This window comes from Cydia amplana, chromosome 3 (assembly GCF_948474715.1).
Source record: "Cydia amplana chromosome 3, ilCydAmpl1.1, whole genome shotgun sequence".
Classification (NCBI taxonomy): domain Eukaryota; kingdom Metazoa; phylum Arthropoda; class Insecta; order Lepidoptera; family Tortricidae; genus Cydia; species Cydia amplana.
In genome coordinates this window covers 7,545,181-7,562,722 of record NC_086071.1, presented here as the reverse complement: position 1 = coordinate 7,562,722, position 17,542 = coordinate 7,545,181, and the positions used below count along the sequence as shown (strand labels likewise).

The 17,542-nt window shown below is 35.9% G+C and overlaps 1 protein-coding gene across 1 annotated transcript in view; it reads left to right on the top strand.

The window, feature by feature from the left end:
- The first annotated feature begins 1,532 nt into the window (after positions 1-1,532).
- LOC134662666 (gamma-aminobutyric acid receptor alpha-like) overlaps positions 1,533-17,542 on the top strand; it is a 40,362-nt gene continuing 24,352 nt past the window's right edge. The window contains exon 1 of the mRNA XM_063518937.1: positions 1,533-1,756. Coding sequence (XP_063375007.1) covers positions 1,716-1,756 — 41 coding nt within the window. The 5' untranslated portion in view covers positions 1,533-1,715. The remainder of the gene's footprint in view (positions 1,757-17,542) is intronic.

Here is a 17,542-nt window from a genome sequence, read left to right as displayed (position 1 = left end):
GTCTCCCCCCACACCCCCGGCCCGCGCGGTCCTCTAATTAGTTGACACCTACAGACAGACGAAATAAGACATGCACCTAAACGCCTGTGTGGTGCTCCGCGAACATTGTGAATTTCGGATACCTGGAAGAATCCTGTGCCCTGGCCGAGTCCTCTGTGCGGATCACAAGCCCTGGAGAAAGGTTAGTGCTGTCTGGACAAACTGACAAATAATTATTTATCCCAAAATTGTGTACCTACTTGTCCCGTTCTCAAACATAACTTTATCAGTCATGTCTCATGTCCCACCCTTGGATTAATAAAGATAATACAATACAATCATTCTACCAATTTTGTCAAATCATAATTCGTAATCGAGTACCTTTTGAGCTTTGCACGGCTGATTCGAGTAGAAAGTTAGGAATCCTGAACAATACTTATTTCCCTACCGAACTTATAAGCTAATAATCGAGATAATATACTTATTAAACAAGTGTTACTTCTTCTTCCTCGCGGTATCCTGGTATTTTTGCCACGGCTCATGGGAGCCTGGGGTCCGCTTGACAACTAATCCCGACAATTGGCGTAGGCACTAGTTAGGCACGCAAATCTAACAATTCCACTAATTAGTTACGAATTATACTAAAATACTACTTAAGTAGGCAGATAAAATTAAGGTATAGATGTAGGTGAAAAAAACATCGTGAAAAAACCGGTCTAGTATTCCCTCTGGATGGGAAAGTCGGATGGCAGTTGCTTAATGTGCCGTGGCAAAAAAACAAAAAAGGCAAAATAAATGATGAAGTAGGCGGATAACAATAAGGACAGTTACATATATAATTTGTGACATTTAAGTAAACATATAAAGCGATGGAAGTCAAATGTTCCTATTCCCCGCTTACACCTACGCAGAGTGAGCCATCGAGTATCCTCGTAAAATAAATTTGCATTGCGTTGATGGTAATGAACTACGACTTATAATTATCAAGTCTCTTGTAACGCAGAATCAAGTCTTGAAATGAATTCAGTTTCCACTAAAGCTTGAACGCTAAAACAATTTGAATTAATGAAGAGTCTGTCGCCACAATTATATTTATGGTAAGGAACTCTGAAACTAGTTTCCCATTTCCATTCAAGTTTCGTCATCCGTGTTGTTTTGACATTAGAGTATTTTAAATACTTAATACAAGTAAATTACAGGTATTTTTATAGGTAAAAAAATTAAGCTAAGCTCCCTTTGGTATATGTAAGGATAGACGTTCCATATCTTAGGTACCTATATTTTGAAATCTGTAATATAACGTAGGTACCTAAGTTTTGCAAACACATTAATTTACTTTGATTAGAAGTTTTTAAACGTTTCGTAAACTGTACAAAAACAGCATGCTACTAACTAAGCATTTTTACCTATTCACCTTCGTTGCAATACAGTAATTGAAAAGGATTCATTCAAATGATTGTGTATTCTTTCTTTAGAGCCTTCAAGTTTCAAAAACACCTGTTTCAATGAACAGGTTTTGGTGGAGCACACGGTCGCGGTCGGCGGTGGTATTTTAGCGGAGAGGACGCATGCGCGGTCCGGCCGCGCTCGGCGGGATGCTGCGAGTCTATACGAACATCTGCGTCGCACGTCTCGGCGCCGCAAATGCCCAACGCGCCCTTAACCAATATAAACACGCGGCAACTATAACTCCACTTTTATAATAACTTGACAAACTATATAGAAACTTTTAAGTTATGTTTGTGGCTGTGCTGGTTGGCGGTTTTTTGCTCTTAAGGTAAGTTTAATCATTAAGTTAACTCGAAAAATATAAGTATGTAGATATATATATATATATATATATAAGTAGGTTTGCCTCTGTGAACTAAATCGCATCTCTTCAAGAGACCTTACAATATATAATGCGAGTCACTCTTTTTATAGTTCTAATTTATTTTCATCAATCGTATTAATCGTAACATCTAACAAAGTGGAGCGTAATTTTGAAGGATATACTATTATGTAACTCACTTAATGTCAAGGATATTTTTTACAAATTTAACTTCCATATTTTCCACAATTTAACATATACAATAGAATGCAAATTTAATACTTTGACAAAAATTACAGCTACTGTCCTATTATAGCAGTTTTGATGTGGTATAAGAATTGCAACTTTGTTAAATTATTTGCAAACTTACGTTCATTCACTATAATATTATGTCTGTGACGTATTCATGGCAAAACAACCGATTTTAATACAATTTTACACGTCTTATTTTAGAAATCTTAAGCTGTGCGGATGGATATGGCGAAATTTTGTTTTCACCTCAGCAGCTCGAACAAGGGTACTTTGTTTCTTAAAAACAGTGAGCAAAATGCGATTTTGCTCACTGAGTGAGACAAAATGACATTCAAGTGACCTTTATAGTCAAATGTCATTTTAACATGCGGGGTCTAATAAAAGTTCGAAATACTTGGGTTCTATTATCTCTGTCCCTTTCACACTGTTAGCAAAAAGAAACAGACAAAAAAAGTTAAAACGACATTCAACGGTATATTCACGGTTTATAAAAGACCCCCGAAAAACTTCAGATCGCATCGTTCCAAACACGTACGAGTATGAATTCTTAATAATTAATTAATAAAAATAAAGTTTAAGATTTCATAAAAACTGATAAAATACTATATTTTAGGTATTTTATTGTACAATTAAAATAATGAACTCAAAAAAATACACAGATCATCACGCAAAATTAATTATTTTACTTTTAAGAATTTCTACCATAGTTGACAAATGGTACGTATCCGCAATTCGGACCGTATCTTACAAAGATTTTTTTTTACAAAAAAAGTTGTCGATTGAAGTGTCAGTTAATATTTGTTATTTCTATATTATTTTACTGGAATTTATTATTACGTTTTGTTTTTATGTTCCATTGCGGTAATTAAACTTATTAATTGTTTGTATATCTTAAGAAAACATGAGTGCAGGTATTAAGTGATGAAGAAGGATTACATTTTTCAAGTTGTCTAATAGGTATGTTCTCACTGCTCAGCCCTAGTAGCACGGTCGCATTTTTATCGTTTGTCACCATGCCTGTCACGTTCTAACAAGTATGTAAGTGCGAAAGCGACGGGCATAGTGATAGTCGATAAAAATGGAACCGTGCTGAGCCCGCAGGTGAAAAATGTTGTGTACTACACGAGATCAAAGTTATTTACATCTCGTGCGCTTTTGAGTCCCTTACTACGCTCAAGATTCTAAATTAGAATTCTATTATAGAATCTTTCGCTTGCACGGGACTCAAAATAAGCACTCGAAGAAATATCAAACTTTGATCACTTGTTGTACAAATAACTATTACCTCATGGAACCTTTGGCACAGCTAATTATGTATTAATCATTTACAACTTTCAATCCGCGACTTCGTCTGCGTAGACCGATAACGATGATATATGATGCCCTCCTCCTCAAACTGAGTACCTCCTTTCCAAATTTCATCTAAATCGGTTCAGCACTTTAGGCTTGAAAGAAGACGTAGGGTTACTTTCACATTTATAATATTAATAAGGACGTAAACAAAAAAATTTAGTTGGAAAAATGTAAAAACTGCATTGGTTTGTTTAAAATAGGTACTTATCTTTTATTTTTATTTTTTTAAGCTACGAGATACTTTTGTTGGATTTACTGAGGTGAAAAATATATTATCCAATTCGGTAGACAGCCGCCTTCCAGTAATCGAGAAACATGAAAACAAAAGCCTAAAAGTAAAAAATCTGTGAAATTAAAGCGAGTTGCATCGGAGGATGATAACAAATGAGATCAAATTGACATTAATTTGTGGGTTCGAATCACCTCTTAGGATCATCTGAATGCCTGTATATAATATGGTTCGTGGTCTTTCTCCCTAAAATGTCAATAATTCACAATTTTTCTGCAATTACTTCTTCGGTACCTAACCTTCGGATTATCTTAACTACCTATACTTACCTACTAAAAGTGATTTATCCACAACTTCCACAAGCAGGTGCCGTCGTCAGCGCGATCAGTGTTTAACTAAAGGGGTTAAACTTTTAATTGCTTCTTTGTGAACTATTCAGAGCATAAATAAGCAGCATATCGTTTGCGTTGTTTAGAGCAACTCAATACCGTAAGCTGAATAATTCCGCCTTTGGCGAGCAAAGACGCGCTATTATTCCGTAAACAAGCAACCATTTATACATTAACTGTACATAATAAGGCATCAAAACACTCGTGTGATCTAGGTACTATGAAACGAGCAGAGCGAGCCTACCCAAGCTCAATCACATATACGTATTTTAACCTTTTCGACGCCATGTCAAACACAAAAGCTGTCACGCTGACGCCACGTCACCGAAGTGTCAAAACTGAAATTGAACTTTATGCATATGCACGTAGGTATATGTTGCTCTGTGATATGTGACCGATTAATCTTTGGCGTTGAACCTACGGTGCGGATATATCGGTCATTGGCGTCCAAAAGGTTAATGGCTTTCTGTGCGACGATCCATGGGTAAAGATAGGTACTTACCTTATGGTGGTCGGCACTTACATACTTCGCGTAGCACCACATTAGTATTGAAATTTGAAATGCCGTTAAGCGTCAACGGCCATATGCTACCTTTATCCGTGGAATGTAACCATTATGTAGTCAGATAAACAACCTACTATTATACCATGAATTTAAAAATATTCTAAGTATAACTTTGTAAGTTGATTTTACCCTGTTTACTCTTACAAACGATATCCGACATTAGAAGTTTAGAATTAGATTATCCAGGTAGGCCGAGCAAACAATTTCTCAAACTTTCAAACTATTTATGTGGTAATATTGTGCGTGGCTCACTCTGCGATTTGGTCGCGTCGCTACAAGTACATGCGGCCCACACCAATTTTGGTGTCTAGCCATAGTAGTTGCTGCGCACCGCTACGGAACGGACGCCTGCTCGCGCTTGCGCCACCTAGCGGTCATATCTGTCGTAATAGACGCGTTTTGTTAGAGAGTGAATCTTCTGTACCTATTTGTACTATTATTTATTCTGTGTTTAACTTATCGTCCGTATAGTAATATAATATTAACCTAGTGCTCGTTTGTTTCTCTGCTCGGAAGACCAATCACGTGCCGTTGGTTAGTTAGCTTTCGAGGTTCGTTTAACACCCAGCTTGCTCTGTTTATGCACAATATTTACTTGGCAGCACGGCTGTCTTGGCTGTGACGCATACCTACCTCTAAATGCGTGTGTACGGGTGTTTTTCTATAGCAAGCTGTTAAATGGTAATAAATTATTACCATTTAACAGCTATATATTACTAATAACACTTATAACATAAATGTTCGAATCACACATCTTTTTGGACATTAAAAACTAACTTATCGTCTTCAAAATTAAGGTCATTGAGACCGGTGATGGAATCGTCATAGAGGCAATTCCGCTAACATGAGAAAACAATTCAATATTTGCATGAATTTACTTTGCCAGTCTCGTGGATGAAATGCGCCATTTTCTTATCAGTTTTTGAAGAATAAAGAGAGCTTTTACGAGATGGTGTAGTGAACTCAATTTTATTGATTTACTGGCATTGAAAGCGGCACTTTTCACGCGAAGTAGCTGATAAACGCCAGACTAAAACGGGCCGGTTATGAAGCTGAGTCGATGTTCATCTTCATAAGGGTTGACAACGAGCCAAGGACATATGTTAAGCAGATTTTTCATGTTGTTTATCAATCGTTCACTCATGTCCTGCACTCACAATGTCTGATAGATTGAGAAATCACATTATCAAAGTCAACCTCACGTATTATATACCCAGCAACCTAAAAAGACGAAATTTAACAGAATATTACTACTCGGAATAAAGACACAGATGAAATAGTTATTTACGATACAAGTGCGGAAAAGAGGAAATTGGAAACGAGTGGCGATAAATTAAAACACGACCGAAGGGAGTGTTTTAAATTGACACGAGTGCGGGAAAATAGGACCATATGTACTGTAAAACATATGGTCCTATTTTCCCGCACTAGTGCGTAAAATAGCACTTTTCGTGCGATGTCAAAAGTTTAAAGGGCTGTACTGTAAAACGTTGTACGATACACGTACGAATAGGTAATTCGCAACTCGTGTCAATACGTTTTGATTTTTATTGAAAACGCGCAGGCCCATAACCTGTTAGATCTCGGGCGTAAAGGAAACTATGAGCGGTCCATACGAAGATATATATTGTCGAAAGAAATAAGCACTGATTACAAATTTAATCTGTTCAGTAGTAAGGTCGAAAGAATGTGACGGCATCACGCACGCGAACAAAAGTTGTTATATTATTCAAACATTTAAACTTGTTCCACGTGCGTTTATGCAGTTACCTGTAAACAAGATTCTTTCAGTTTACGAAGACACTTTCCAACACTCCCTTCGGTCGTGTTTTCATTTATCGCCACTCGTTTTGAATTTCCTCTTTTTCGCACTTGTATCGTAAATAACTATTTCATCTTTCATTCATTTCCTCTTTCTTCATCATCAGTCATTTTCTCTTTCTTATATACCTCCTATACTTACTCAACGCAGCTTGGCAACGGATTTGAACAGTTTTTCAATTTATTGGGCGCTTATTACACTTTACCACAGACGTCGATGTCATCGGCACGTTTTACCGTCACGAAAGACAGGGGAAGTAAATGTAGGTATGTCGTGCCGATATTTATGTATCGTGCCGGTAAAACGTGCCGTTGACGAAGGACGTCCACGATAAAGTATAAAACACTCATTATATCATTATATATGTGTATCCCCACTGTGTGTGTCACCGCCACTTATTACAAAAGTGACACTTCATTAACTTCTTGTAATCATCGCTTTTTCAAGCATATTGTTACTAACTTATTCTTCGACTGGGCCACGTTTGCACCCCCGTTCGCTTAAAAAAGATGCGTGTTCGAGACCACTCTCTATGTGAATGTGGTCTGGCGGAGGGTACTCTCGAACACGTATTTTGGGATTGTAATCGTCTCGTTACCCCCTTATATGACATCCTCCCCCCTAAAATTCCCCGTCCGGTTAACATTAATTTCCTCCTTACATTAGTTAATGTCATTTTAGTCTACCGAATAAAAAAATAGACTTTAGGTACTATAAGGCTTTCGAAAGTACTTATGCTGGCCGAATCGATATATCATTTGAAACATTTTGCTGTTGCTGCGCTTTGTAAGCCTTTTTTTATGTGGAGTAATGTATTTACAATATAAAATTAAATGCTTAGTTAATTTAACAGTTTAATCTACGCAAAATATGAAAAGAAATGCACGAGAACAAGGTAGGTAGGCTTATTTGTTAAAGGTTTTAACAAGAAATCTAGGTACAAATAAATACACGTACCTATTATATAAACTACCGTATAATAAAGACTTGGTGTAGGTACTGACGCCATATTGGCATGGTGACAGGCGATTTAAAATGTCTTTATTTATTCCCCAGTTTGTTACTTTTGTTGTGCACCTTACTCGTAAATAAATTTGTTGTGTATAAAGCGTACCAGCACGGATTCATTTCATACCATACATTATGCATTTTTGAGAAATAGGGTCAGTAAATACAATGGAAAATTGAAACGAGACGGAGACCTCTCTCCGTCTCGTTTCTGGAAGAAACTCCAGAAGATTTTTTTTATTTTTATATTGAATATCGACTCAACTAGTGCCTGTCCTTCCAAACCGGCAGCAACAAGTCAATAATAAAATACGACCGACTCAAATCTTAATTTTTATTCCCATGCATTTTTCCGTGCAACCAAATTTAACGAAGTAGGTACCCGCTATCGCAAACGCAAAGGGATGTTAACACAAAATATCGCAACGTACGTGCTTATCGCACTCGGCGACGTCTATAGAAAGGTCTTTTCAAGAGATTCGACCCTATACATTTTAAGAGTATTGAAATTTACGAGTATCCTTTGAGTGCTTGCCCGACACCGTGACGAGATCGTGACAAACTTTACATACTTACCTATTTATCCAAACCAGATATAGGTCATAAAACGAACGAACACTTTGAACACGTATAAAAAGGCAACGAGGTTAAATGGTTGATGTAGCGTTTAGGAAGGCTTTTTATAATGTGTCTTTGGTAGCAGACTTGAACAATTCATCGTTAATATAATTTATTTCAATATAAACTTACAGTATAACACTAAAACGTTTACATGAGACTATTACATATATGTCACCTACATCTAAGACATTAATACACCGGAGCACAAAAATTATAATAAAAAAAACAATGTCAGCAAAGCATAAACAAATGAAAAGAAACATACATTATAATCAAATAATTACAACAATAAAAAAAATGTCAGGTCATACATACTTAATCAAAATTGACACACTTAAATTAAAAAGCGGCCAAGTGCGAGTCGGACTCGCCCATGAAGGGTTCCGTATTTAGGCGATTTATGACGTATAAAAAAAAACTACTTACTAGATCTCGTTCAAACCAATTTTCGGTGGAAGTTTACATGGTAATGTACATCATATATTTTTTTTAGTATTATCATTCTCTTATTTTAGAAGTTACAGGGGGGGGGGGGACACACATTTTACCACTTTGGAAGTGTCTCTCGCGCAAACTATTCAGTTTAGAAAAAAATTATATTAGAAACCTCAATATCATTTTTGAAGACCTATCCATAGATACCCCACACGTATGGGTTTGATGAAAAAAAAATTTTTGAGTTTCAGTTCGAAGTATGGGGAACCCCAAAAATTTATTGTTTTTTTTCTATTTTTGTGTGAAAATCTTAATGCGGTTCACAGAATACATCTATTTACCAAGTTTCAACAGTATAGTTCTTATAGTTTCGGAGAAAAGTGGCTGTGACATACGGACGGACAGACAGACGGACAGACAGACAGACAGACAGACAGACAGACAGACATGACGAATCTATAAGGGTTCCGTTTTTTGCCATTTGTCTACGGAACCCTAAAAAGAGCAATCATATAACAATAAAACGATAAAATAATATCAATAAAATAATATTCAAACTTAGGAAACATTTTCAATATGTATTTATTTATTGTGTTAATATTATACCTAGGGAAGTTTCCCGGATTTCGCCTACCTACTGGCTATGTACGCCTGTATAGTAGCAAGTAATAAATAGCGTGTAACGCTAGAAAGGTGTCCCGAGAAGTCCAAAGCAAGTAACTGTCAGTAAAAATTATGAGATTACTTAACCGTAGCACCGTAGTAGTGAAATTACAGGAATTTTATCTATAAATACAGAAATAGAAAGTAAACGTGGAAACTGTCACATCATCACGAGGGTCTTAATGAGTGCCGTGCAAGGGCAGAACGCAAACTTGACAGACTGCCAACTATCGACCGCGATGACGCCAGTCAATGTCAACAATCACTGAACACTTAAGTAAAGTCCGTCAACCAAATCTTGTCAGTAGCAATGTAAAGCAAACTAAAGTAGGGCAACACTCAAAGAGCAGTATTGCGCTAAGAAAAGCAGCAATGTACATCGAACCAAAATTTTTTTTTCTGCTGAGCGCGCCCTGCGTACACGTAGTGATTATATTCTCTTTGCTGCGTACTTCAATTCAAATTGTCACTCGCGGTTTATGGAAAAAATTTGAAACATGGACGGACAATTTAAAAGCGATGTTAAAACAATGTTAATCAGAATGATGAACAAATTTGAAGATATCAAAAACAACTCCCTATTGTAGTGCTTATATTCTCTTTGTTCCCTATCTATGTCTTCTAAGTTTACTAAAATAAAATCATATCAAAATGCAGATAATTAGATAGTGCATATAAAGTCCGTCAACCAAATCTTGTCAGTAGTAAAAGGCGGCAAATTTGAAAAATCGCGGGTTAGCAACACTGTGTTCAAATAATTCCAAAACGCGTGTCATCTGTGTTTTATCTGTGGAATGTGGATCGTGAATGACAGCCGTCACCTTATTTGTTTTCATTTGGTTTTCATTCTGAATCGTTTCTGTTTCAAGAGATATTTCTGCTGTCACCATTAAATACCAATACATTAAATAAGATTAAGCAAAGCTAAGGGGCCTACAATGTACAATCATGCTCGTTGATGGTAAACATTACTAAAAATTGAGGTTATGACAAGTATTGGAACTATTGGAAGAACTCTTTCGAACTTTTAAGATTATGTTCAGTTTTTTTGTTTTAGGGTTAAAAGGCATAAATAAAATTAAAACGTATGCCTAAATCTATCCAACAAGACCATAAATTGTGTCCTGGAAACCGTCCATAGGCCCACATGTCAAATATTTTCAGCAATCAGTTGTGACTATTTACAAAGGTAAACCTTTTAAACAGTATTAAGAGCCATTATTATATCGCCGTTCTTTCGCAATATCTACCTAATCTATACATGTTTGTTGCAGGATTAAATCTTGCCCAATATAAGGCGTTCGTAGTAGGTAGTATCTTTTCAGACAATACTTACCTATGGCGGTTTATGTACGTGTACTACGCAACCAAGTCGAAAAGTGACCCTCATCTTATTTACCTTTAAATTAAATAAACACCTAAATATCAGTTGTTTTATTTTTAATATGTATATTGTACAATATATACCAATCAAAAAAATTACACAGGTATGTCATATTCATCCAGAACAGTACACTAATTTACATTAACAAGTGGCATATTATATTGTAAATAACAAATATATGCACTATCTAATTATCTGCATTTTGATATGATTTTATTTTAGTAAACTTAGAAGACATAGATAGGGAACAAAGAGAATATAAGCAGTTGTTTTTGATATCTTCAAATTTGTTCATCATTTTAATTAACATTGTTTTAACATCGCTTTTAAATTGCCCGTCCATGTTTCAATTTTTTTCAATAAACCGCGAGTGACAATTTGAATTGACGTACGCAGGGCGCGCTCAGCGGAAAAAAAATCTGGTGGTTCGATGTACATTGCTGCTTTTCTTAACGCAATACTGCTCTTTGAGTGTTGCCCTACTTTAGTTTGCTTTACATTGCTACTGACAAGATTTGGTTGACGGACTATATTTGTTATTTACAATTTAATATGCCACTTGTTAATGTAAATTAGTGTACTCTTCTGGATGAATATGACATACCTGTGTAATTTTTTTGATTGGTATATATTGTACAATATACATATTAAAAATAAAACAACTGATATTTGGGTGTTTATTTACATAAAGGTAAATAAGATAAGGGTCACTTTAGCTTACACTATAATTCAGGTCATTAATTGAAAAAATATAATGAAGTTACCAATGTTACCGGGTCACTTCAACCAAGCATAATACTCTGTAGTAATCTATTGCATCTTAAGCATAAAACAGATTTGTTTCAAAATGTGTAATTTAAGTTACTACTACTAGTGCTTCATATGCACGCTGAATAAATTATTTTCTTTTATTTAACAAACAGGTATGTACAGCGACTTAAAACTTCCTTTAAATAGATACATCCCTACTTCAGCAAGTATAAACTAGGATTTCTCATAGGTACATATGTGCAGTAACTGAGTGCATGAATCAAATCAGCCTACATAATCTATTTTCTTGATGATTAACATAATGATTAATGACAACTTTTACAAGAATAATCTGTTCCATTGCTCTCAATATTTTTGTTACATTTTTAAATAATAAGTTTATTTTTCGACTTGGTTGCGTTGTACACGTACATAAACCGCCATAGGTAAGTATTGTCTGAAGAGATACTACCTACTACGAACGCCTTATATTGGGCAAGATTTAATCCTGCAACAAACATGTATGGATTAGGTAGATATTCCGAAAGAACGGCGATATAATCAAGGCTCTTAATACTGTTTAAAAGGTTTACCTTTGTAAATAGTCACAATTGATTGCTGAAAAAATTAGACATGTGGGCCTATGGACGGTTTCCAGGACACGATTTATGGTCTTGCTGGATAGATTTAGGCATACGTTTTAATTTTATTTATGCCTTTTAACCCTAAAACAAAAAAACTGAACATAATCTTAAAAGTTCGAAAGAGTTCTTCCAGTACTTGTCATAACCTCAATTTTTAGTAATGTTTACCATCAACGAGCATGATTGTACATTGTAGGCCCCTTAGCTTTGCTTATTCTTATTTAATGTATTGGTATTTAATGGTGACAGCAGAAATATCTCTTGAAACAGAAACGATTCAGAATGAAAACAAATAAGGTGACGGCTGTCATTCACGATCCATATTCCACAGATAAAACACAGATGACACGCGTTTTGGAATTATTTGAACACAGTGTTGCTAACCCGCGATTTTTCAAATTTGCCGCCTTTTACTACTGACAAGATTTGGTTGACGGACTTTATATACCTATTTAACATGTATGCGGGTTTTAAACGTCCTCAATCTCAAAATTCCAAATGCTGAAATTCTGTGCTATGCAGACGATACGGTAATACTTTTTAATGATACATGCTGGAAAGACGCAGTCACCACAACAGAAAGGGGCATGCAAATAGCATCTAACTGGTTCCGTGCCAATCTCCTAACCCTGAACTGCAACAAGACTAAGTTCCTCTGTTTTCACAAAACCGCCTCGTCACAACCATCTTTCAACCCTACAATAAAAATCCACTCATGTACTGACTTTCCCACAAACCCCTGCAGCTGTAATTCTATTGAGAAAACTAATGTTATAAAATATCTTGGTCTTTTAGTTGACGAAAACCTGAACTTTAAACACCATATTCATAATCTCTCCGGAAGAATCAGAAAGTCAATATATATATTCAAAAAACTCCGTAATTCAGCAGATGAATCCCTATTAAAAATGATTTACACTGCGCTTTGTCAGTCTGTGATCAGCTACTGTATTACAGTTTGGGGAAGTGCAGCAAAGACTTGTATGTTGGAAATCGAAAGGGCCCAACGCTCCGTTCTAAAAGTGATGCTCAAAAAATCCTATCGGTTTCCAACCTCTGATCTCTACGCCCAAGCTCAAGTTTTAACCGTCCGACAGCTTTTCATACACAAAATCTGTTTATACACACACAAAGTCTCTAAAACACTGCCTTTATATAACACCTTAGTTAAAAAACGCATTTTCAATCTACCAATTCCCGAAGTACGTTCCTCATTTGGAAAACGTTTTGGAGATCGCATCAGAGTGACAACTTACAATTCCATACTTAAACAGTGTAACCTTAGATCTAGCACCACCATAGAAGCAAAAAATCTCTTATTTAAATTCTTAAGTTCTCTTAGCTATGCCGAGACAGAAGCTATGTTAGATAGTGTACTTTAAAATTAATGTATACATAAGTACTTAACTATATATAATATAGTTTACTTTCTTTGTGATGCAATATGATTGTTAGTTATAAGTTTATTTTGCCAAAAGCTGGACTTTATGTTAGTAACTATCATTCTGTTGGTTAAAATGTATTCCTGGTACACCGCGACACAGGCGAAGTCTAGTGCGGAGACCCCGCCACACTCTGTAATTTGTATTTTTGGAAATAAAGATTATTATTATTATTATTATTAAACAAGTGTTTAGTGGTTGAAGGTTCCTTACCTTCAACGCATAGCGCAACCTCCCGCCAGAACTGCGCTGATTCTTATCCTCTTTTAGAATCTGCTAACCATACGTATACACCTTTTACTTCTTACATCAAAGTATTTCAACTACTTAACAGTGAGAAACTGCGTAATGAAATACCCAGTATTAAGCAGACGCAAAAATCCGATTAGTTGTATGATATATCGAGGTGGAAATGAACGCGCTCAACTAAATTCGTATTTACCTGCCGGAGGTTTTAGGGACACATGAGCGCGCGCCTAAATGCACCCGCACCCTCCGTTAGCTTCGGCCCGCAATACCTATTGCAATATTCATAACCCACTATCTATATGCAAACTCCGACTCGTTATGAAGATAGATTTAACATAAAATCCATATTTCACCGCGTCATTATTTACAGGCGCCAGAATGTTTATTCGTGTAGCGTTTTATATTTCTAAAAGAGATTTATTACGCGAGGGACACCTTTATCAATCTCAATTCCAGGGAATGATAACCTCTGGCTCTGAGGGATTAATAATGCGTATTAATTTCCTTTAATAATTTTGAAAGGAATGGGTTTTTGGGTTACACACTCGAAAAGTTGAGAAAGTTAAATAAGTGATCACTCACATGTCCAGTTAACACCGCATCCCTACAAAGTTTGTAATATTTATGTAATACCACAGAATAAATAATGGTACTAAGTACAGAAGACTCACTCTCTAACAAAACGCGTCTGTTACGATCAGCACAGATATGGCCGCTAGGTGGCGACAGCGCCACGCGCGGCTTATGGCTTTCCCCAAAATTGGGGCCGAACGGATGTACATTTAGCTACCTGTAGCAATGCGACGAAATCGCGGAGTGAGACACGCCTAGTAATACAAATATGAAAGAGAAGAATCGTGGAATGTAAGGGAGCCAATACATTTCACGACTGTTCTCTTCAAAGACTCTAGGGGCCCGATTCGGATTTTGTAATAGATTTCTATTAGACATCGCCAAGATACGATAACGATATGTTTAAGATCTAACCTGTCAAATTTGACATTTCCGTGATTCTGGAGATACTTTTGAACGATTTCCACAAGATATTACTTAGAGATCTAATTCACATCTAATAGAATCTAACACGATCTATCGTAAAAGTGACATTGGTTGCCCGAATTGCGCTGCAAAAGAGAACTAGTTGAAATCTAAACTATAACGTATCTAGAATGGATCTAGTACGTGTCGTCTTTTATGAATATCTTGAAGTTCGAATACGGCAGTATGTATAATACGAGTATATTCTGAATAAAATATGAAATAGGTATTTTAATAATCCATGCCCGGATGTGCTGGAAACTTACAGTTCAGTAGACATCGCAGGAACAAGTTTGGTCCAGTTGTTGTTTGCTGATCAATGATGACGGATCTGCCGCCCAAACGAACAATAACACATCTGCGTTTTCGGTTTCTGAGTAAATTGTGAAGCGGTAACGGCTTAAATAAATCCAGGTGGGGTAAGAGAATCATTATGTAGGTAAGGTCACTGCGGACAAGACCGTCTACAAGGCAAGTCCGTCTACACGTTATAACTTATGCCGCTTTGGAGTCTAGTCGATTAATCAGTTTTGCGCGTTAGTTCCCTCACTCTAAAACGGATGGCGCTGTGACAACCAATTTCAGAGCAATCCGCCTAAATAAGTCATTTCGTGTTTTGAACTCGAAGTCATAGTTCGACAGCCGTTCGAAAAAAAATTGTTAAAAATATTTTTTGAAAAGATTGTGCATCAGAAAGTACATACGTAAGTAGCATAAGAACCAGTTATCTTTATTCTGTGTTTAAAATATCAGAAACTGGCTTAGTTTTGTAATTATACGTTCCACAATTTATCACATTAAAATTTGACCAAGTTTGAAAGTCCGTCTATTACCTATGTACAAGGCAAGTCCGTCATATTCACTTTCGTTAAATCAGAGATTACCAACTGTTATTGCGACTTTAATATTATAACGATTTGATAAGGTATCGACAAATCCTCCTGACATTGCGCATGATGTTAGTTTCCTAAATTTTCATCTCAGTAAATTAAAAGAAACTAATAAAGTACATTTTAAAATTTCTATTGGTCTTTTATTTCGGAAATCCATAAAATAATTACGTGTAATTATTAGCCATAAAAGGTTTACCACCCCATTTTCGTAGTATATTGCCTTTATATTAGAAAAATGGCGTTTATTTCGAATCTGAACCCTATATTAACAAGTTGAAAGTACACTTTTCATTGTCTTATTCATTCTTTTTAGGAATTCGACTACGAACATATACGCACCCATAGATTGGCTGATATCATTACTAGACGGACTTCGCTTAAACTACAAGGGAAGTCCGTCTACTCGCCGTCTTTTTAAAAATACTAATGTTTTTGCTTAATTTATGATTAAAATGATCTGTCACTATGGCTAAACTATTAATTATAAAATTCTTCATCGTATGCGATTACAAACGGTAACGTAGGTGAATAATTAACGCAACTAGATCACTCCAAAGTAAAAAAAAAAAAGTATGCCGGTCTTGCCCGCAGTGACCTTAGGTAAATGTTAATCTATTTTTCCTTTTTAATTGTGGAACGTAATATTACAATCCATAAATTGTAAATACAGATCCAAGGATGTGAGTTCGAGTCCCACGTTGGTAAGAGTTGATCATCGTTGATTCTTTCATTGTCATTGACATCTATATTTAGAATTTATACATTATATAGGTATGTAGTTTATTTTGCTCGGTTCAAGAGAAACAGTATGAGGAAAGTCCTGCTACTTAAGTGTTTTTGAGTTCATTTTATTAATGCATTAGTTTTGTTTTTAGTATTATGATTTCTATCGTTTTACTTTAAGTACATATTTCTAACTGTTGTTTTCCCTTATAATATTGCTCTTGCCCCATAGTCTCTTACTGCGGCAATAGACACTATGGGGCTAATTATGATTCATTGAATTTATATTTTTCCTTTTTTATTTCGAACGTGTTTCTTATACCATAGTTATTTTTCTCAAAGTCCAAAATAAAATGGCGCAAAAATCACATTATAACCCTTGATAGGTAGGTATTTTATTATTATTATTTGCAGTAGCTACCAAAGACAATAATTATAATCACTACGTTTTAGTAGCTAGTAGCTACTTCTATCGGAAAAGGACTAGGTGATTCAACCTAATCCTTTACCTAAAGTCCTTCATATCGGCTAACACGCAACCAAATGGCACGCAACTAAAGTGATAAAAAATTTACCGATACGTCAAAACGACGTCTGATCTATCACTAGAAATATGTAAACATACTTGTGTCAAAATGGTCAAAATTAATAGGTAAACAATGTAACTGAAAAATTTAAATATCATAGTCCGCGCTGAGTATGGATTATATCTACTCTTGGATATATCATGAATTGCCATAATGGCAAACAGTCATATCACATTGTTACGGAATATACCTACAATGACTTGATGAGTACCAATATGTTTCTCCAATTGATAAAGGGGCTAAACCCAATATGAACTGATTCTCGCAAACTACACTCATGCCCCACAGAACCTTGATTCAGATGTACTTGCCGCATGTAGGCCAAGTTTTACTGGCGTTGGGGTATGCATTGGAATATTTAGGTGTGTTAAATGCGCCATTCCCAAGTGGCATGGTTTTGATGGGGCACGTGTTCATGCTCGCGGACCCGAATTCGTTCTCTTCAGACCGGCCCCGAGCCACGTTTGTCAACCTGACGATCCTCACAGGAAACCTCTTAGTATTTCTTTACGACTTACTTTTCCCAGAACGCCCAAGGCGACACGCACCTGTTACTCCTGCACCTGTAAATAACGCCGGCTAACGTTATTATCATTAAGAAAATAATTATATATTATGTTTATTAAGATTTCTTAAAAACTATTTTGACAAAAATAAAGGTAGTAGCCTTTTTGCTAGAAGTTACTTAGGAAGTTGCTCATTCGAT